This window comes from Phaethon aethereus (genome assembly GCF_964289735.1).
Source record: "Phaethon aethereus genome assembly, chromosome: 9".
Lineage (NCBI taxonomy): Eukaryota > Metazoa > Chordata > Aves > Phaethontiformes > Phaethontidae > Phaethon > Phaethon aethereus.
In genome coordinates this window covers 17,601,751-17,622,286 of record NC_138585.1, presented here as the reverse complement: position 1 = coordinate 17,622,286, position 20,536 = coordinate 17,601,751, and the positions used below count along the sequence as shown (strand labels likewise).

General features: G+C 50.7%; 3 protein-coding genes across 3 annotated transcripts in view; all 3 read right to left on the bottom strand.

The window, feature by feature from the left end:
* The window catches only part of PSMD1 (proteasome 26S subunit, non-ATPase 1), a gene marked incomplete at its 5' end in the record, with an annotated part of 76,500 nt that extends 75,919 nt beyond the window's left edge, over positions 1 to 581 (bottom strand). The window contains one exon of the mRNA XM_082003463.1: positions 179 to 581. Within this exon, the coding sequence (XP_081859589.1) occupies positions 179 to 581 (403 nt within the window). The remainder of the gene's footprint in view (positions 1 to 178) is intronic.
* Positions 582 to 4,305: 3,724 nt separating this feature from the next.
* LOC309408148 (uncharacterized protein C2orf72) lies at positions 4,306 to 8,812 on the bottom strand (the record flags this gene model as incomplete). The annotated part of the gene is made up of 3 exons (XM_082003900.1): positions 4,306 to 4,397; positions 5,126 to 5,242; positions 8,284 to 8,812. The coding sequence occupies 3 exons, from the start codon at positions 8,810 to 8,812 to the stop codon at positions 4,306 to 4,308; spliced, it is 738 nt and encodes a 245-aa protein (XP_081860026.1).
* A 7,727-nt stretch (positions 8,813 to 16,539) lies between these two features.
* RPL35A (ribosomal protein L35a) lies at positions 16,540 to 20,517 on the bottom strand. The gene is made up of 5 exons (XM_082003478.1): positions 20,472 to 20,517; positions 20,008 to 20,050; positions 18,688 to 18,840; positions 17,466 to 17,610; positions 16,540 to 16,598 (listed from the first exon to the last, which is right to left on the bottom strand). The coding sequence occupies exons 2-5, from the start codon at positions 20,016 to 20,018 to the stop codon at positions 16,575 to 16,577; spliced, it is 333 nt and encodes a 110-aa protein (XP_081859604.1). The 5' UTR covers positions 20,019 to 20,050; positions 20,472 to 20,517; the 3' UTR covers positions 16,540 to 16,574.
* Between the last annotated feature and the right edge of the window lie 19 nt (positions 20,518 to 20,536).

The following is a 20,536-nucleotide window of genomic DNA, read 5'->3' as shown; positions in this document are numbered from 1 at the left end:
CCGCGAGGGCGCACGGAGGCTACCAGTTAGGAGTGAGCGGGGCGGGGGTAGACCCTCCGCGATGGGCGGCCCCACGGAGCGCTGCGGCCGGCGCCCCCGTGGCCTGCGGCGGTGCCCAGTCACGGCCCTGACTCAGCGAAACCCCGGCGGGTAGCGCTGCCCCGCGCCGCTCCCTCACCGGCCGAGGTGATCATGGTGCCGCCCGCCCGGCCCGCGGAGGGAGGTGGGGTCCGGTCCGGCCCGCTCCGGCCCAGGTGCGGTGGTGTCGCCGCCGCCCGGGGTCCGCGCCGCACCGCTACCGCTCCGCCGCCGCCCGGCCCGGAAGTGCCGCGAAGGACCCCTTCCGGCAGGACCCCGCTGCTCCCGGGAAAGGTGCCCGTGGCGATCGCCTGCGCGGGGCAGCGGAGAAACAGGCAGGCGCGAGAGACACAGCTCTGCCTCCTGGGGCCTCGCATGACTTCCCCTGTCCCTTTCACAGGCACCCCGCGGGCCTCACCAGCGCGAGCCGGGACCCCACGGACGTCCTCACCTACCCCACACTCCTCAGACCCCACACTGGGCCGGCAGGGCGGCCACCTCATGCTTGGCCTGGGAGGGTGCAGCCCTCCCCTTCCTGTGGGCGGCAAGAGGGGCCTGCGGGGGCCAAGGGCACCCATCCCCACGGGTGATGCCGTAAATGCCCCTGTTTGCGCGGTACCCAGACAGACAGCTGCCCTCTTCCGCCAGGCTGCACCGCGCGGGTGGCAGGTCCCTCCTGCCAGGACAGGCTGCCCGCAACGGGGTGGCATCTTTCAGGGCGCAGGCACGTCCCACGGCATTGCAGGGATTGGTGATTTTACCCCACGAATTTACCACCTCTTGCAAGCCGCTTCTGTGGGCCTCGACTCCTCACATACCTTGTAAGCGTGGGGAAAGGCCTCAGCCAAACCCGTTTCTCCCTTAAAGAGGGAAGCACACGTACAGCTGCATCTGACAGCCCCTCACCAAATCCTTTTCCCCATCCATCGCTTTGCAGCACAGGGCAGCATCCAGATCACCTGCGCAAGGTGCTCCAGTTGTGGAGAAGCATGGAGTCATTTTGGTTCCTGCTTTAGTTCCAGTGGGAAATTCAGGCTGGTGGATCTGCACCAAGGAAAATCCAGCTCAACAGCAATGGTGCTGCACAATGAGAGAGCCAAGTGCCCAAACTTCAGCAGCGTTAATTTCTACCTGTTTCTACCAAATAGGAAAAAATACTTTCTGAAGGGCTTGAGTTCCTCGAGGAAACCTAATGCCCTCAGTTTGTGAATATATAATAATACACAGTATACATATATAAAATATATAATATTATATATAATATTATATATAATATATATAAAAAGAAATGAACGTTACCAGAGCCCAACCCACAACGCTGAGAGGGTCATCCCTGCTCTTAGACAACTGAGAAGGTCTCCAGCCTTCCCCACTGCCCACAGGTGAGCAGCCTACCTGAGCTGCACATGGACTAATTCAGCTGATGTTCAGGATACCATAAACTGGGGTCACTTCCATTCCCTCCCAATATACCTTTTACTTAAATCAAGAGAAATACCAGTTAAACCATGCAAAACACTACTTTAAGGATAACACTATGGCAAAAAACAAACTGAAGCACATTCCAATTCAGAAATTAAATGTCTTTATTCTTTACAGCAAGCACATAATATAACAGTGCCCTAATATTAAATCAGTTAAACATGTAAAACTATCTGCTGCACTGCCACATACCCAGCAAAAAAGAAAAAAATCATTCAAGTCACTTTTATTCCTCAGTCAAAGGAAAATGAATGTTTTCTGAATCAAAGGAAAAATGTATTCCCACTCACACCTCCTAAACCCTAGGCAGTTCTTCTGCTTCCACAAAAGTCTCACTGCAAGGGTAAACTTGCATGATTTACTTTAAAATTACCAGCAAATAAATCCATTGGATTTGTAGCATTAAGATATGTTTAACTGCAAAACTGTGCTCTTGGGCCAGCTCTTCATTGGTAAATTCAAGGTGGCAAAGGCCAAATACTGCAAGAAAATACAGATTCACCTGATCATACTGTCAAGTCCTGCTGGACTCACCTGACCAAGGGCTTTATCAGGAAGGTACATAACTGCCCAGCAACCTGGGCTCTGCTGTGAAGACGAGCAGAGGGACTGCAGCACATGGCAGACCTACACGCTCACGCCGGGGACAGGGCAGGAGGATATCTTCATCTTGCTAAGACGCACTTACTACTCAGTGCTGAAGCCCAGGGTCATGAATACAGCTACCCACACCAAGTGACTTTATTAAGTCACTTGGTTACGGTTGTATTTTTCACCTGGTCATAAGCAAAGAAAACCTACAGAAATCCTGCAGGCTGGAAGGGGACTGGGTTTGGTGCCCCCTCTGCAGAGCTACATGCATCTTGTCATGCATGTCACCAATGTCAGCTCTCTTAGGTTTGCTCTACCCAGCCCACATCCACACAGGAAAGTGTTTCTGCTGTGAAGAGATGCGACGTGCTTCCCCAAATGCTGCTCACAGGGACTTGGCATCCACCTATCCCCTCCCTCCCACCTTCTTGTGGAGCAGCTACAGCACCTTATGGCTGCATTTCAAGGCAAAGTTTTCCTACATAGACCAAGCCTAACTATCCCAACACATTCAAACAAGCAGCGTGATAACACAGAGACTTGCTGAGAACACCTGGAAACGCTCCCCACCTCTCCCACTTGACCCCGCCAGCATGCCCTGGACACCCTCAGCTGCTCTCTCCCAGCCAAAAGGGCAAAGCACCATCACAAAAGGGACCAACTGTAAACCCAAGAGCTTCTAAGCTCCGCTTAAGCGTTACCGTCATTATTCCAGCGAGGTAGGTAGGTCTTGCTGTCCCCATCCTACTGTTGGGGAAGCTGAGGCACAGCAGAATGGTTTGTTGAAAAATGTTGATGATCGTGATCATGAGCAGAGCTGGGTAAAAAACCCACTCCCTGCTCCAGAGCTAGAGAGATGCTGAAGGCACACTGCTGGGAGAGAGTACTGGCTGGAGCTGGCAAGACTGCAGACACTTCAGCTGCCACTGGGAAAAAAAAGGAGTGAGAGAAAGGACAGATGTGCATGGAGGATATACTGCCATAATTCAGCAGCTATCCCAGAGAAGAGGTAGGCAGGACACGATGGGCTGAAATTTCTGGCCTGAAACTCCACATGGAAAGCCAGTCACAAACAAAACACGGCTTGTGCTAAAAATAAAACAAGACCTGTTTTATGTTGCATTAAAGTAAAAATAAAAAAGGTATTCCTACCATTATAATAATACTCCTCATAAACCAAGGATTTGTAATTAATTGTGTTGCCCCACAGGCTACAGGCAGTCCTTTGGAACTACTTAAATAGATATTTTTAAATATTTATTTATGAAGCAGCCACATCTTATTGAGAAGAATGCTACAGGCCACCTCCAAGACCTGCCACTACATGGCCATGGGGATGTCCCAGGTAAGATGGGCCTCTCCCATCACCCCATCTAGCATCAGCCACACCATAGCGTCTGTCTGCCACCCTCTCCAAACCAGGCAGTCCATCAGTCAGCCTATGAGCACCAGGACAAGCCAGAGGGATGGATCCTGCTCCCAAACCACACTCCACCCCAGCTGCCATTACTATGGGTATCTTTTGCATTATTCTTTTCTACCCACAGTGGGCTGTTACTGCATTTCTTCACGTTACTCAGTTACATTGAAGCCTTTTCAGTAGCGGGTAGATCCGAGACCTCATATTTAGTCCCATTGCAGTCTCCATGCCACCGTGTTATTTGTCTCTTTTTTTGTCTGATTAGAGAGAGGGTGACAACTTCAAAGCAGCAATAAAGCAGGAAAACAAGGCAGCAGAATCTGTTTGCCAGGGAGGCCAGTCCTGGCAATCTCAGCAGGGAACTTTGCTCAGAATTAGAAAGGGTTCCTCTTTCTTCAAGCAGGTGGCTGCATTTCACATCCAAAGTCCCCACATCAAATTGCCCAGGACATGAGATAGATACATGCCCAAAGGGCTTCTCAGAAGCCCAGTGTCCATCAGCAGCTCCAGGCACCCCTGGGCAGCAAGGTGCAGCAAGGGATGGCTCTCTGGCACGGACCTCAGAGGCTGTCGGCAGCTACAGAAGACCCTGGCGAGTTAAGCCGAGCAGCTTCTCCCCAGAGTGGTAGGTCCTCAGAGAAGAGGGCGAGTGCACATGCACCAGCTCCTCCTCCCACTGCTCCAAATCCACCGTGCAGATCCAGGACATGGACTGTGCTGGGTGCCCAACAGCTCTAGGTGCCCGCGTCTCCAGCAGCTTCTTCATAGTTTCCATTGGGAGACAGACTGGTTAGAGCCACTTCTTCCTCGGGGCTCTGCAGGTTATCTGCAAAGAGCAGAGAGAGGTCAAGGGAGATCTGAATGGGAAACCCTTCTTCATGCAAAATGCAACTTAAAACAACATGAAAAGAAAGTACGGGACAAAGTAATTGGTATATACTCACAAACTAAGCACAGCTGATTTTTTTCATAACTGATTTTAATTTTGTTTTACAAACTCGACATTGCTTCAACAAACAGGGGTGATCTATGACCAAAGGGGCACAGGGCCTAGCTCCCTGGCCTCCTGGGGTCTCAGCAATCTCAAAACAAGCTGCGTGGCCATGAGGTGTCACCTGCCTGGCAGTGGCTGCAAGATCAGACACTTATATTTTGTGACCCTAGAGGACTAGATGACATGTCTCAAAGACGCACAAACATTTCAGTTGTTTTCTCAGACCTTAATGCTTTTTACAGTGAAGGAGCTTCCCCTCCTCTATGTGCTTCGTAGTTCAGCAGCGATCTCAGGGGTGTAGTTGGGCACCGGACCCAGCATGTTTTTATTTAGCCATGTGAAAGGTCAGAAAACAAGGAGACAGCAACACAGCAGCCAGGTGTGCGCTGTTTTTCTTCAGATTCCGGCCAAGCCACAGCTAGGGAAGAGATGTCAGCTGCGGAGCTGGAAATAGCTTAAGGAGGCCACCAGCAAGGGATTTGGGCACCAGGACCACCAGGGAGTCAGTGAGGAACCTCTGACAGACGCAGCAGGATTACAAGGGAGGGAGCTGGGTGTACCTTCATGAATGTTGTTTGCAGCTTTTTCTTCGTGACCTTTTCTCTGGCTCCTCCGTCTCCAAGAAATACACCGCAGGAAGGATGGGAGCCTCCACCTCTCCCTGTCTTTCCCCTCTTCTGGATAAACCAGAGAAGACAAGTTCAGACTGACAGCGGGTCAGCCCTGCTGCTCCCCTATCTCTCTGCTGCTGACTCACAACGTCTCCCCTCCACAAGCCCAACTCCTCGCAGCAAAACCGGGTCCATACCACAGAGCCCACCCTTGGAAAACACAGAGCAGCTCCTGGCAATCTTTATTTCAGGCTGAAAACTCTCTGCTGCCCTGGAAATTTGTCCCCAGTGTCGGTTTCCACTTTGCCACCTCGCTGCCAAAACCGTCCTGGATGCGGTAGCCCAGAGCGAGCAAGAAACCTGGCAGGAGCTCAGCTGGCACACGTGGTGAGGCTGGGGACTGACACAGGTAGAGCATTCCTGCAGAAGGAAGTTTTTCTTTGGTATTATCACACAGTTTCTGCCACGTCAACCTATTTACTGCTCCTCATTTTATTAAGCAATTCCTTCCTCCCAGGGAGACCTGCTGGACACGCAGACTTGCAGCACACTGAAAACTATAGCTGTAACTGCATGTGGCCTCCATTGATGTATAGTATTTATTCTGGAGGACAATGAAGGTCACAGCAAGTTACTACAGGCTGTCAAGCCATTATAGTAAAACACTAGAGCAGCTTGTAAAACACTACACCAGCGTATTTTATATGGTCTCCAACAGCAGTAGTTCAGCATCTCCATTGAAATATCATCCAGCCTTTCACCTTGTAATCAGATAACAAATGATAAACCACTTCAGCGTCCTTCGGTTTATCAAACCATTGCGACACTAAAGGGTTCACAGTGGGAGTGTTTCCTGCCAGTCAACAAACTAAAACCTGCAGCCACAAACACATCCTCTCCTCGCAGTGCACGGGGACTCTGGACACCACTGAGACATGGCTAGATTGCAGCCCAGCACATTCCTGCTTAGACCTGAGAGATGCAGGAACCCCACTGCCATTCCTGTCCCGGCTCCACTGCACAAATGACAGTGTCTGGGACATTCCCAGCATGGGGGGGCTGCAGCTCCAGAGCCACTGTCACAGCAGAGCTGAGCAGCGATGTGTGTGGAAGAGGCCTTGAAGCTGGGCTGAAATAAAACAGGCACAAGCACACGTACACAGAACCTTACAGCCTGTACACCTCCCAGCACCCTTATCCAGATGCATGAGCATCTTTTTTCAGCTTAGCACAAGCTGCTTTCAAAGTCAAGAGGGGAAACAAGCCGAGCTCAGCCCTGAGTGAGGACATTTTTATGGTGGCATCCCTAGAACCTGCTTTGCATGGTACTCCGCAGCCCCACGCCCATCTTTCCCACAGTCCTCCCTCACATTACATTAAAGATATTATTCCCCTTGTGCCTTGTTTCTGGGGAAAGCCATGGGGTGAAGGAAACCAGGCTGCAACGAAGCTGGTGCCTAGCACTGCCAGGTCCCCAGCTCTCCAGAGGTACAGCGATGCTTGGAATCCCTCTGGCCATATAGAGATTTTGGAAGGTAGGGCTCGCAGGGGCATGGAAAGAAGTTGCCCCTGCCTAAGGTTGACCCCACAGCTGATGAGCATCATGTAGCACAAGTACATGTCCTGGGACACTTACTAATGACTAAGAGCACCAGACAGAGCATCAGAGGTGAATTAAAGCAAGGTGCCGAGTCCTCCTACCCACCACGCTTACAAAGCACACACAAACAGGCTGCAACACCCACTCCAGCTCCTTCTGCTCCTCTTTCTCCACTGCCGGCTGCTGTGCTGCTTCCACGTCTGCACAAAGGACAAATCCACAGCTAGCCGCAAAAATACATGTACTGAGCCAAGCACCAGCAACACACAGAGCTAGAAAAAGGTCACGTATGCAGGGATGTTTTCCTGCCTCTGCAGCTGCTGTCCCACTAGGCTGCTGCGACCAGAACTGGAGGGCTCACTGGTGTATGGGAGCACACCAGAAATTCTTGCAGCAGGAAAAATGCGAGGAAGACAAAAGCATGTGAAAGGAGAGAAGCTGGAAAGGGGATCGTGCGTGCCACAGTACAAAGAGTTGGCAGAAGACAGACCTGCAGCCTCACAGTGGGTCCTGGCCACCTCAAAGCTCCTCAATGCTCAGATCCAGGATTCTGAACTGAGCTGATGGAAAGAAGCACCTGAGCTGCAGCCAACCATCCCCATGTCCCAGGGATCCCAGAGGACCCTGTCAATGAGGTGCTGCAGGCAAATGCCAGGATCCCTCAGGGTAAAGGCAGCAAGACAGCAGAACACCAGAGCCCCTGGGAATGATGGGGAGCAAGGGAAAAGTGGGAAACAATGAAAGAAGGGAGGAGGAAAGGAAAACGGCCCAAGACAAGCAGTGCCAAAGATGAAAGTGAGCTCAGGCTGTTTTGTGTGGCTGCTGCAAGAGCAGAGCCTGCTCAGCTGCCCATCACCCTGGTTTGCACACAAACATGACTCGCCTTTCGCCCCAGGGTAAGTGCTGTTCCCCAAGGCTGGTTCGACATCCAGCTTTCATCCTGCCATCCTCATGTTGCTTAAACCGGTCACCAACAAGACGTGTGGTTTTAAACCCAAACACCCACTTGCTGTTGTTCTTATTCATTATGCAAAGACAGCACAAGCATCTTTCTCCCACAGGAAGGTCAGGTCCTGCCTGCACCCCACAGCAAGGGCTGCACCTCAATCTGGCATCCCCAAGAACACACATCCATAAGCATGAATGGCTGCCACGTCACTGCTGTCAGCTGCCATGTCCCTGCTATCCATGAGCTGCTCTAGAGCTTCCCAACCCGCTGGGAAGTTTGTCCTCCCCAGCTGCCAGGACTGGGAACCCCACCAGAAAGAGGCAGATCCCATTGGGAAGGCTCTGATCCCACCAGCGTCAAAGAGATCCCATTGGGGTGGGGAGAGATCCCATGAAGAATGGTCAGATCACGTTTGGATGGGGTAGATCCCACCGAGGAGGAGGAGGTCCCAGGGGAAAAAGGGGCAAATCCCATTGTAAAAGTCCGCGGCCCCCGGATGAGAGAGGGAAGGAGGGAGCGGCCCGGCCACCCGCCGCCCCCCCGGCCGGTCCCCGGTACCTGCGGGGTGCTGCAGGGCGGCCCGCAGGCCGCGGCAGGCGGCGGCGCGGCAGTCGCGCAGGGCGGCGGGGCTGCCGGGGCTGTACCGGGCCGCCTGCACCGTGCCTGGCGCCGGGAAGTGCCGACGCAGCGCGGCGTCCAGCACCGCCGCGTCCTCCCCGTCCCCGCCGGGCAGGAGGACGCCGACGACGGCTGGCGGCGGTGCCGGGGGCAGGCGGCCGCGCACGTCCCGCACCATCTCCCGCAGGCGGGCCCGGGCCCCGCTGCCCCGCGCCGCCCCGTCGCGGCACAGCACCAGCAGCAGCCGCGCTCCCAGCGCCCGCCGCCCACCGCCCGCCCGCCGCCGGGACCGGCACCCCGGCCCCGGCCCCGGCGCCGGCGGCGCCTCGTCGCCCAAGAGGTCGCGGGCGAAGGCGGCCAGCATGGCCGCCGCCGGGGCCCCCTCTGCCACCTCGGCCACCAGCAGCACGGCCCGCCGCCCGCCCGCCCGCTCCACCAGCTCCTGCAGCTCCTGCAGCTCCGCCGCCATCCCCCGCCGCGCACCCTGCCCGGCACCGCGCACCGCCCCCGGCACCGGCCCCGGCACTCCGCACCGCCCTCCGGCCCCGCCACCCGCCCCCGCGCACCGGCGCCTCGCACCCTGCGTCACCCCGGCCCTGTACCCGGGCACCAGCTCCCGCACCGCCCCGTGCGCCCGCCCCGATGCAGCGGCGTGGGGGGTTGTCAAGGAGAGACCCACCGCCCTATGCAAAGCGTCCCGCAGCACCTCCAGCCCCGTCCCGGGACCCCGTCTGTTCATCCCACTGGTGAACAGACCCTGTCTGCTGGGCACAGTGGCGAGGGTCCTGGAGGGGACCTGGGACCCCCAGATCTGCCATGCAACCAGCCCCCAGCCCTTGCACAGGCATCCTGCGAGGCTGGTCCTGTTACCAGTGGGGAGATGATAAAATTCAGGCAAAAAATACGCACTACAGAAGGGCTAGGAAGCTGAGAGAGGGATGAGTGAAGGCTGTGGTGGCTGCAAAGAGGGACACACACACCATCTTGATAGAGGAGCAGCTGATCATGCACCCCCAAGTGTATAACATCCCCCCCAGGGTGTAACACACTGTACCCCAGGGCAGCGATGGAGTGGCCTCTGCAGGTGCCACGTGCCATAGGAGTCACTATGCTTCCACACACTCTGGCCATGCTACAGCCACATTAACAGCACCCTTTGGGCAAGAGTCACCTCCTCAAAGGCCAATTTGTGCACAAAAAAAAAAGCCTCAGAAGTGCTGCAAAGCCAGGCTGCAGCCCCCACCCCACACGCTGCAACTCCAAGTCCCTTCCCAAGCCAGCCCTTTGGCTTCTCCTCCGCAAACACCACATCCATCCCCTTCCACGCCAAACACAGCCCATAGCCACAGCCTGACCAGCACCGGCAGCGCTCCGCAGTGACACACACATCCCATGAAAGCACAAAATGTTTGCAGGACTATAATCAGGGTTTCAGCGCCAGCACACGTTACACAGCCCCAGCGCAAGAAAAGGCCCGTATACCACGAGCTGGCTGTGCCAGTCGACGGTGAATGGAAGCTGCGGTGCCTGGCCCTGGCAGTTGCATGGCGTTGGTGTGCCTGGCAGATGAACCAGGAAGCTCTGACCCACAACACGTGGTAAACACTTCCCCTGTTCCACATCAGAACAGGCTCCCCCAAACAGGTAATGTTTTATCACAAGAAGCCAGGAGGGATAAAGAGCTCAAAGGTGCAAACGGATGGGGTCACCCTGGCCAGTTGCTCTCTGAGGCTGTTCAGAGACAAACTATCTCTGCAGGATGGGCAGAGGAGGCTCCAAGAACACCAGGAGTGAAACCAGAGCCAAAACCCATGTGCCTGCCCTGAATCAGCGATACCCAACGTGTGCATTGGGGCACACTCGTGTGCCACGAAGGCAGCTGAGCTGGCGTGCCTGCTCCCTGCCTGTCCTCTCAGCCACCCATCCCCAGAGCCCAGCAGGTCAGCAGAGAAGGGATGTGCCACAGGCTGGTGCCCAGGTACAACAGAGGTGTGGCAGCTCAGGAAGGTCACTGAGTGCCACCAATTTTAAGCCAGGGACACATTTCTGCCAGCTATGACAGGCTTGCAAACACAGCCCCATGCCAGCATCGCAGGGGCCAGACAGCCCAGGCGAGGGTTTCAGAGAGACTTTCTGCCCTGGGTCCAAGCAAAAGTAACTTACTCATTGACAAGCGCTGATAAGCAAACAGGGGGAGATAAAACAGAGGATTAGGCTCCTCTTCCAAAGATCAGGGTCTGTTGTTGCAAGAGTCCATGCTTCCATGCCAGCATGGTAGCCCTGAGAGCCGCTGTCAACATGGCAGGGCTACAGTCAGACATAATTCAACAGCCAGGTCTGGACTTAGTGTTGCCCAGATTTTATATTTACAAGGATTTTTTCCTCAGCTGTTCAGAATTCTGCTCATGGTTCTGTGGAGAAAAGCCCTGGGAGTAACCAGCACCATGAGCTGTGCCAGGAGCTGGTGCCAGTCCGCAAGAGCCCTCACCTTGGTGTTTCTCTGCTCATACTTTCCCCCACTACAGAATTTGGGTACAGGCCTCACACAGATTTATTCATAAGCCAGTCACAAGCAGAAGGTCTCTGGGAAGAGGGACCAGCAGCTTTATCTGCTCCCTGCAAGGAACAAGCCAAAGACAGACACTTGCTTTGGCCAGTTTGACAGGGGAAGCCCAAATCTCTTAAAGTTGGCTCTAAGGAGGCAGGATGCTTCCTGCAAACTGCCACAACAAGACCCACAGCGTGTTTAAATTCCACACGAGCTGCCAGCACAGCCTGTGGTGTGATGGTGTCAGTCATACCCTGTCTGATGTGCAAAGACCATTACGGCATCGGTCTCACAGGGCTCTTTTCAAGCGGTGTTGTGCCAATGGCTCAGAGACCCCAGAGTGCCTTGGGAAGGGGGCTTTCAAGCAGTCAATTCCTCAAATTTATGAATATGATTCCTACAGAGAAGGTACAGAAAAAATTTAAATGATCCTCCTAATTCAGAAGGAGCACCTCTGGCTATTTCTCTGCAGTGGTCCTGATGTTTAAATTGCCAGCATAGCCTCTGAAAACTAATATTTGGGACCGGATAGAGCTGTTCTTCATGGCCGCTGCAATTCTCTAGTTAATTTTGGGTACACATGTACCATTGTCAGCAGAGGCTGATTGGAAAGGTGAATGTCACCCACAATATCCAAACAACCTTGTTTACATTTCTTTATCCATTAACAGAGGTAAGATCTAATAGCAAATACAACTTTATCTTCCTTTGCATTACTTAGAGAGGTACAGCTCAAACAGTTCAGAGGCACTCATGAGGTCAGCAGTATTTGTAGTCCCCAATAAAGTGAATTCAGAGGTCTGGCAGGTATCTGAGCAAAGACACAGATGTATTTACAAGGCTGGACCCTACTCCCTTTGCTTTCAAACACCCATCTGACAGTCACATTTGTAGAAAATCTCTAGAGATAGCCCTAAATGAGGATAATCACATCTCTTACTTGCCCATGGCTGTTCAGAGCAAAAACATCTGCTCATTTTGGACTTCAAAGGGAGAAGAGAGGATGCTTTGTTCAAGAAAAAAAATGTATCCTTTATATTAGTAGCGCCTTGAAGTCTAAGCAAAATCAAAGGTCTGTTGGATTAGGCCCCTTAAAGAGATGCATTTACCAAGATTAAGATGAAGAGAGTAGAAAGAAGACAGGAAAAAGGATTCTCATGCCAATTTTTGTTGTAGGAGTGCAGAGAGGCTAAACGAGCAAGAGGGAGTCTGTGGGAGAAGCTCTGAACTCCTGTGTCCAACATCCCCAGCTCCTTAAACTCTTCCTCTTGGCAGCTCTGGGTAACCACACTCCTCCCCATCCCAGCCACATATCCCTGTGGCTGCATCACTTGCCCCCGCAGTGCACCCCTGTGCTCCAAGGTCCTGGCCAGGATTTCCCGTGCCTCGGAGCCTCCCCTTCCACCAGCAGCGCATGGTGATGCCGCACATCACCCCACACAGCAGTGCCTGAACACAGCATGAACATGCTGCCAGAGGAGAAACTTGAGAGCGCTGCATGGGCTGGGCCTGGATTTGGATGGTTAACCACATGTTTCAGATGCTACAGGAAATAATAGAAACACAGGGCTTCATCATGGCTACGTGCTTTAAGGATGTCCTAATGTGCTCATCAGGAGTCTCTTAAAGCAAAACTTTCTGCACTCACAAACAGCCTGAACTGTACACATCTTGCATTGACTCAAGGGAACTATTTCCACATTAACTTGACTTAAAAAAAAGTGTCTTCTCTAACAAAAGCAGGATTTTAAGAGGCCAAATTGCTCATGGAAAGTTTCTTCCACAACAGAGCAATTGGGTCAAGTGTGTTTTAATTCTCTGTAGACAACTGGACAAGGTCATTTTCCCCCATCCTTTAAAGCTGTTTTTTTTCACAGAACCAGCACCTCATCCAAGAAGCTGCCAAGCACCAGCACCACCCAAACACCTACAGCAAGGTTGTTTTGCTTCATAAAGCCACATTGTCCTTAAGGATCTGGAAAGAACCCATATTTGAAAAATAACCTGGAGGATCCTTCTCCTGAGAACTGTTGATTCAGAGGCTCTGCACCACCCTCAAATCCCATTCCTTCCGGACTGTATTGCACAAACCTGCAGCTTCAGCAGGAGTTTCAATCTTTGACGTACATCTTTAAAGTTTATAGGTACACACAGATACAGGGAAATTAAATAAATACCAGGTTTTTAATACTTCTTTTGGTGATAGTTAAGATCCTAGGTGGATACAAGTTTTGCCAAAAAAAAAAAAGAAAAAAAAAGAATACATATAAACTCCAGTGCAAAAGCATGCAGCTAACCATAGGGCCTTGCCATGCCCAGAGAGGATGGGAAATGAGTTCAGCTATTATATGGGCCAAACATATAAATGAAACAAAAATAATCTACTCCTCCCACAGTTTCTCCCATCTAAAATAACCCATCCCAGTAATTCAACCTGTGGGGTATCTACTGGTACCCACTTGTATGTAAGGTCAGCTCCCTGCAATAAGCTCCTTTAGTGGACAGTTGGTTAAATGTTGGGGTTTCATCTGCTTTTTTTTTTTTTTTTGGAGGAGCAAACAAAAATGTACTGTTTTACTTGCAATGCCTCTAGTTTGAAGAGTATGCTGACTGATTTCCTGTTACAGAAGGGCTCAGCAGTGTCAGTCTGCACTTGGGCACAGATCAGGACCGTCCTCACTCCAGCCGATTCTCAGCCCTATACATGCTGTGGGTTCAGCCCACACCACTCTCGGTCCTCCCACAAGAGCTGTGCTGACACCTCCATAAGCCAGCGCTCAGATCCTGATCTACAGTTCTCGGTGGAGTTTGGGTCAGGATACAGCAAGCTTCTGTCACCCATCATACTGAAGGGACAGGACATGCATGGCCAGCTCAGGCGGCAAGCATGAAAACACAGCACGAATGACAGCAAGGTGTCGCATGCCCAAACACACCACACTGAGCTGCCAGGCACGCCTGGAGCAGCTGCCTGTGACATAGCGAGTCGCAAAGCATGCCATGCACATAAACCATCCTTCTATCAGGGTAGGTGAGAAGGATCCCATGGATCAGCGTAACTAGTTTAGACAGCTCATCCCAGACCCTTCAACTACATGTCCCTCAGACCCCACCCTGAGCATGTTTTTGTTTCCAAAAGGTGTCTCTCTCTATTCCTTGCCCCTGTATTTAGCCACGTCCCAGGATACCTTCATGGCAGTTTAAGACTTCTCTCAGTGCTCTATATGCAGATCTCTTTGCCTCCAGGATGCCACCAGGCTGACCTGGGCAGTAGACCATTGCCTCCACCACCAGTTACCAGGCCCCATCCAGCAGACACTGCATTGTCCTAAGCACTCCCACTGCCTGGTCCAGCGGCTCCTGGGGGTCTGAACAGACCATCACAAGCACCAGCAGCACATCTGGCAGGGGAGGAGGAAGTTCCTCACATCCCAGGGGGCCTCATCCAGGTGATCCCACCGCATGAGCTGCTTCAACACAGTGGCTTGCCACAACATAAAAACCAGATGTGTCCGAACCTGGACTTCCTCCTCCTCTTCTATCCTCTCCTCCTGCTGTAGTCTATCCCTGATGTCAGCTGTGCCACACAGGTCCTGGGCAAAATCCACCAGTACCGACAGAGCTCCGACGTTGTCATCGTCCATCTCCATCACCCGTCTGTTCTGCCTCCCTGCTACGTCCAGCAGGTTGAGGAGCTCCCAGGTGGTTTGGTCCACGAAGGAGCAGACAGCAGGCTCCTCTGATGCCATAGCTTCCTCCCACACGTCAGTTTGCTGCACTGCTGGGGAAAGGAGTGGAAGGGGTTTGCTGGAGCAGAGGCACTTGCACTACACAGGCCTTGAAACAGGTGATGCCTGCTGCTCTGAGCAGCCAGCAAGTGCAAGCAAATACACTGGTTTTGGTGGGACCAAATGAATGTGAAATAGCAGAGTTTTGACACAAAGGTTCAAAAATTGTAGCCATATGCTATTTTATGTTGGACCTCCCAGGAACAGGCTTTGTACCTCCACGGTTCTGGTACAGCAGAAAAAGATGAAAAGGGAGAGAAAAGGGATCATTAAGTATTCTTGGGCATCTTCCCTCAATCTCAAGAGCACTTATTACCATCTCAACAGCAGAATCCAACCACGTGATAAAGACCACAGTCCTGCCAACCTGCCGTTACACTCCAATTTGCCCACTACGTTTCCTCCTCCTTCCCCTGGTAATGCCCAAAACTGGAAATTCCATTTGTATTCCACCCCATCCTTTGAATCCTATGTGTACAACCTGTCCGTATTTGCAGAAGACTAAAGCCCTGCTTGACCTGATTCACCATCCCATAAGCTGCAGTTTCTCTCCACACATTAAAAAAAATGCAGCTTCCCCCGCAAGTGCTCTCCTGCTGCTGGAGACAGCAGTAGCAGCAGGTTTAGTTCTTGAAGGAAGTCCAGTGAAGTAATTTCTATAGCAGAGCTGAGTAGCCAGGTCCAAACAGTTTTTGTTTGAATTGCTATTCCAAAGAAAGTCTTAATTTACCCAATAATGTACTCTGAATACACAACTACTCCACCTCCTTCAGAAGGAAGAGGATTAGCTATGAAATACAAGCCCACTGCACAAGACCGGAGACAGACAATCAAAGTCCCGAGCTCAGAGTACTTCCCGGCAGCACAGGGGCCAGGCAGGGAGAGGGAAGTTCTCGCTGGTGGGGGAAGAAGGGACCTGCACTGGAGGGGGACCAAGGGAACATCAGGGCAACTGCTCACCTGCCTCTCTCTAGGGACCCTTTCCAAATGATGAAACAACCACACAGAAGCAGCAGTAACACCCACCCAGGGGACTGATGGGTCACCTTGGGACTGTGACATCGGCAGTAACCGTGCCAACCTGTAGCTGCCTGAAACCTCCCTTGAAACTACCCAGTATTTTTGAGGGATGTACTAAGAAACGCCAAGATTTGCACTTGAAGAATCTTTAAATTCGTTTTTTACCACCTTCTTGTTCAACAAACCTTAAAGAACTCATGAAAGCAATGCACTAGTCTGATGCAAGGATCCTCACCACCCCACATTACACACTGTGATAAGGCTGGCCAGGAAACCAACAAGCGTTAACACTCGAGCACCGTAGAGTTTTGTGATGAAAGTGTGTCTAAATTCCACAGAGCAGAGGCTACAGGCATGCATGCTGCCCAGGTACCTATGGTCTCATTCTTTGTGATTCTACTACAAATACTATTTTTATATGCGAGCTAGGACTTAAACCTGCTAGGATTTAGTGTCCCAATTACAGAGTCTTGTCTCAACAGCAGTCATCTACACATACAAGAGAAAGAGGAAGTTTCCCTCTACTAGGTAGGCAAGGAATTATTTCTCACATTCTATATAAAGCTTGTGTGCACAGTTTATGGGGTTGTAAACATTTATTGTTTAGCCCTGCAAACCATTCCACTTCCAGAGACAGGCTGCAAAAAGGCTGCCAGTTACTCGTCTTTAGAATGTAGCCTGCTCTACAAATGCCTTGCCAAACATGGGTTGAATCTCCATTTCATCTTCTAGCTTACAGTCACTACTCCATCCCTGTTCTGGGAATTCTGATATGCTACTGAAAAATAACAAAGTCCCTCAAAAGAGGTGGGGAGGAATAAAAATAGAAACATACAAAAATTAAACAGATTCTCCATTTTATTTCCAATAAAAATTTAGATCCTAGATGGGTACAGCATCTGTAAAAGACAAGAACAGACAGAATTATGTTAGAAATCTTGTTACTGGGCTGTATTATTTTAAACACAAGTTTTGCGGTTACAATCTAGATCCATCTCTTCAACTACTATAAAAGCGACCCCCCTGTTTACACAGAAGAGGTGCAAGAATGGAATAGCCTAACAGCTAGTTCAGTGCCTTGAAGTAGCACTTTGCTAGTGTACAGGCTCCCTGGCAGTCAGCCCACTTACTCACTGACAGGAGAGTCCTCACAGGTCTAGTTTCAGGATTTAACCGTGCCACTCCTACTGTGTTTTAAGGTACAGGAGATAGACAGAGACGAAGGACTGCACCCCTCTGATACTCTTTTTGACAACATTACTAGAAAAATACTGCATCGAAACTCTGAGTGAGGGACCTAAAGGGACAATCTCATTGAAGCCTTGTGACTAAAACACTGACTGTGGAACAAGTACTAGAAGACACATCAGGACAGCACAGCCCTCAGTTAAAAACATTTGGGAGATGGGAGAAAAAAATCTATCAACAAGTAGGAACTGGAGTAGAAGGATGCAACAATACATGTACAACATTTGGGGAAAAGAAATCAAGATAGCTTTAGAAGAGAACTGAGGAACAGTCACAGAACTCAAAGAGCCTTTCCATGCAACCCAAGCAAGCATACAACACCCTTGACAATGAGACAAAGCCCTGCAGCACAAGAAGCCAGCTATAAACCTCTCCTAGCTCCACACAGAGCACTTATCAAAGAGTCACGCTGAATACACAACAGCAACAGAACAAAACCATAGTTCAAGTTTTCCCTCACACTACTGCACCTTGAAAACTGCCAGTAAGTATCCTGTTGCTAAAATAAATCCACTTACCACCCGGATTCTGTGTCCAATGGCCTTGGCAGGAAGGTTGGAGCGGAACTTGGCACGAACCATGCCGCTGTTCCCATGGGCACGGGTTACCTTCCCCCAGATCACTCGTGTCCTGTTGGGCTTGCCACCGGGGGTTACAGTGTTGCTGCAGAAAGAAAAGGAAAAGAGCTGCTGAGCACCCCAGTCACAGCTCCACACAAGACTGATCAGTGACAGGGCAGGCCATGCAGCCTCTTTAAGGCAATTCCATAACTTTATTCCACAGTCATCTTTAATTGGACCAGCCTCCACTTTTATTTACCTGTGAAAATTGCTTGGTCTGGGATTTTCACTATACCTTCCAAATGGGTAAATAGCACAGCTTGTAATTTATCAGAAGCTCTGCTGGAGAACTATTAACAAGTTACAAAGCTGAAAAATTTGGAAAACATAGATTCGAAGATGATCAAACAAAAAACTCATCAATTTCAACTCCAAAGAAAATGAAACACCTTATTTGTAAGATTCCGCCAGACACTCCAAAGGCAGGGGAGGCTAAGCCATTGGGATGGAATGCAAAAAACTGCTTTAGAAGAAAAGCCATATGCCATCCTGGAAATGACGGTGGCCAAGCTAACAGTCTGATCAATTTTATTCAAGGCAATATTGAATATTCAACTCCCATATCTGAACTTTTAACAACTACATTCAAAGAAAAAAAGTGAAGGTAACAAGTAACTGTTCTTAAGGCCTCCAACAATGCCAGCATAGCAGAAGTGACAGTGCTCTGACATGGGCATGCAAAAGCCAGGATACAAATTCCTCCAGGCTTCAGAAGATAATTCTGCTGTTAAAGTAACTCAATAGCACAGAGCACTTGACACAAATTCACCTCATCTCAACTTACTCTATCAAGTCACCTTTGGTTTTTGCCAGCTGAGGCAAAATTTGTTTCTCGTTCTATTTGCCCTCTAACATATCATTTATAACAGTGAATGATTATTTCACATTTCATGATCTGGATTAAGAACACAGAGGCCAGTTAAAGCAAAAATAACCAACGATCTTAAAAACAAAACCAATCCACGAAGCTGGTCTACAAAGTTCTCCATGGCCATGCTATTGATAAATTGAGCCCAATTTATTTTTGTTCTATAGAAACTCGATAAAGAGACCGCTCGCATCCTGGTATTTGTAAAAGCTGATATAGGAGTTGGGTAATTTAACGTAAGAAGTTACTTACTTTTTAGCTTTGTACACATAGGCACACCTCTTGCCCAAGTAGAAGTCTGTCTCCTGACGGGCATAAACACCTTCAATTTTCAGAAGAGCAGTGTGCTCCCGCTGGTTTCGTAGACCACGTTTGTAGCCAGCAAAAATGGCCTTGCACCAGAGCCTAAAGGCATTGAAAACATTTACAAATTATAATTCACTCCAAAGTATCAAATGTAAAAAACAAACAACATGCTGTTTCAGTAAAAACTATTTCCCCATCAGTAGAAATTTAGCTAAGGAAAACCCCCCACTGCTTTTGCTTTTACTAATTATGGTAAATCCTTACATGCAGTCAATAGAGGAAAGCTAAGGAACTGGGAAATGAAGTACTGAGCAGAACTTCGTCTCCTTCTGCTTGTTATAAACTTCTGACACCATAGACTTCACATGAAAACCAAAGCACTTCAACATTAGTAGGTGTTATGTTTTCAAATGTCTACAAACACTCTGTGATAAGTATCATTTGTTTTCCCTATACACCACATAAACTGAGTCTCCCGTGTTGCACTAAGTAATTACTATAGAAGAAGATACCAACTGCTGTTAATTTGTAGCCTCAAAGGAATTAACTGCTGTCTATGGGTACAGTCAGACAGCTCCGTGCCCCCCCTCGCCACCACTAGGCAAGTGACATTACACAAACTCAACAATTCTTCACGACAAAGACCTGTTCCTAACAGACAGGTAAAGCGATTATAAGGCTCATTCCACACATCGTACATTAAAATGACTGTCTCAACTGCATCCAGCAACTGTCCCATAACACAGCAGTATTAAACTAAGCCATCCAGTTCTACCTTCCACATATCCGCAACAGAAGATAAACTCCATAGACAAATACTAAGGCAAAACGCTGTGATTCAGATTCAATCCCTCCACCATTTACAACCTCAACCCCTATATCCGTAAGAAAAGTCAATTGCAGAATAACCATTACGCAAAGAGACAACATACCAAAGCCTCTACTACACGCTGAAGGTTCACAAACACTGTGCTAACAGAAACACCATTAATAACCCGCATCTGTTGACCGGCTGGGGAACGTGCAGCACACCGTATGAACAACTACAACCAGTTTAAGGCAAAGGCTTCAGACAAGAAAGACACAACTGTGGGCGTTTAACAGAGGGCCCAGCAGGCTACTGGGCAGAGGAGCTGTCCTGGAAAATGGATCACTGCCCGCAACTTTCACAAAACACTCTCAGAAATGCTCAGTTTTCAAGAAGATCTGCCAAAAGTACACTGTAACAGCGAGCCGAAAAACATCTCCGCGGGGCAAGTCACTCACCTCCCGGTCATGGTTTCCTCCTGAAGCCCTGGTCCCAGCAGGCCTAGAAGGGACACACAAGCCATGAGCCTCCCAGCAGGCAGCTCTGTCCAGCCGAGCGAGTGGGAGCCGCCGCAGGCCTGGTCCGGGGGCCAGAACATTCTACCGGCCAGGAGCCACCCAGAGCAAGGCGACGAGGACACGAAGGCCGCCAGCCTCCCCCGGACGGACTCCACCTCACGGGGAGGAAGGAGACTCCTCCGCTTCCCCACAGAACGGGACGCTCCAGGCGCCTCAGACCCTCTTCAGCTGCGGGCCTCAACCTGCGGCCGGGACCATCCGCCGCACATCGACGCCATCCCGCCCTCTACCCGCTCCGCACGGCACCAGCCACAACGCCCCGGGAGCCCCGCGCCCGTCGACGGTCCCATGGTGGGGGCAGCTTCTCCCCACCCTTCACCCCGCACCGCCGCTCCCAGGCTCACCCCCTCGGCGGCGAACCAAGATGGCGGCAAAAGGGAAAGCTGCCGCGCTGCCTTCCGGGATATGG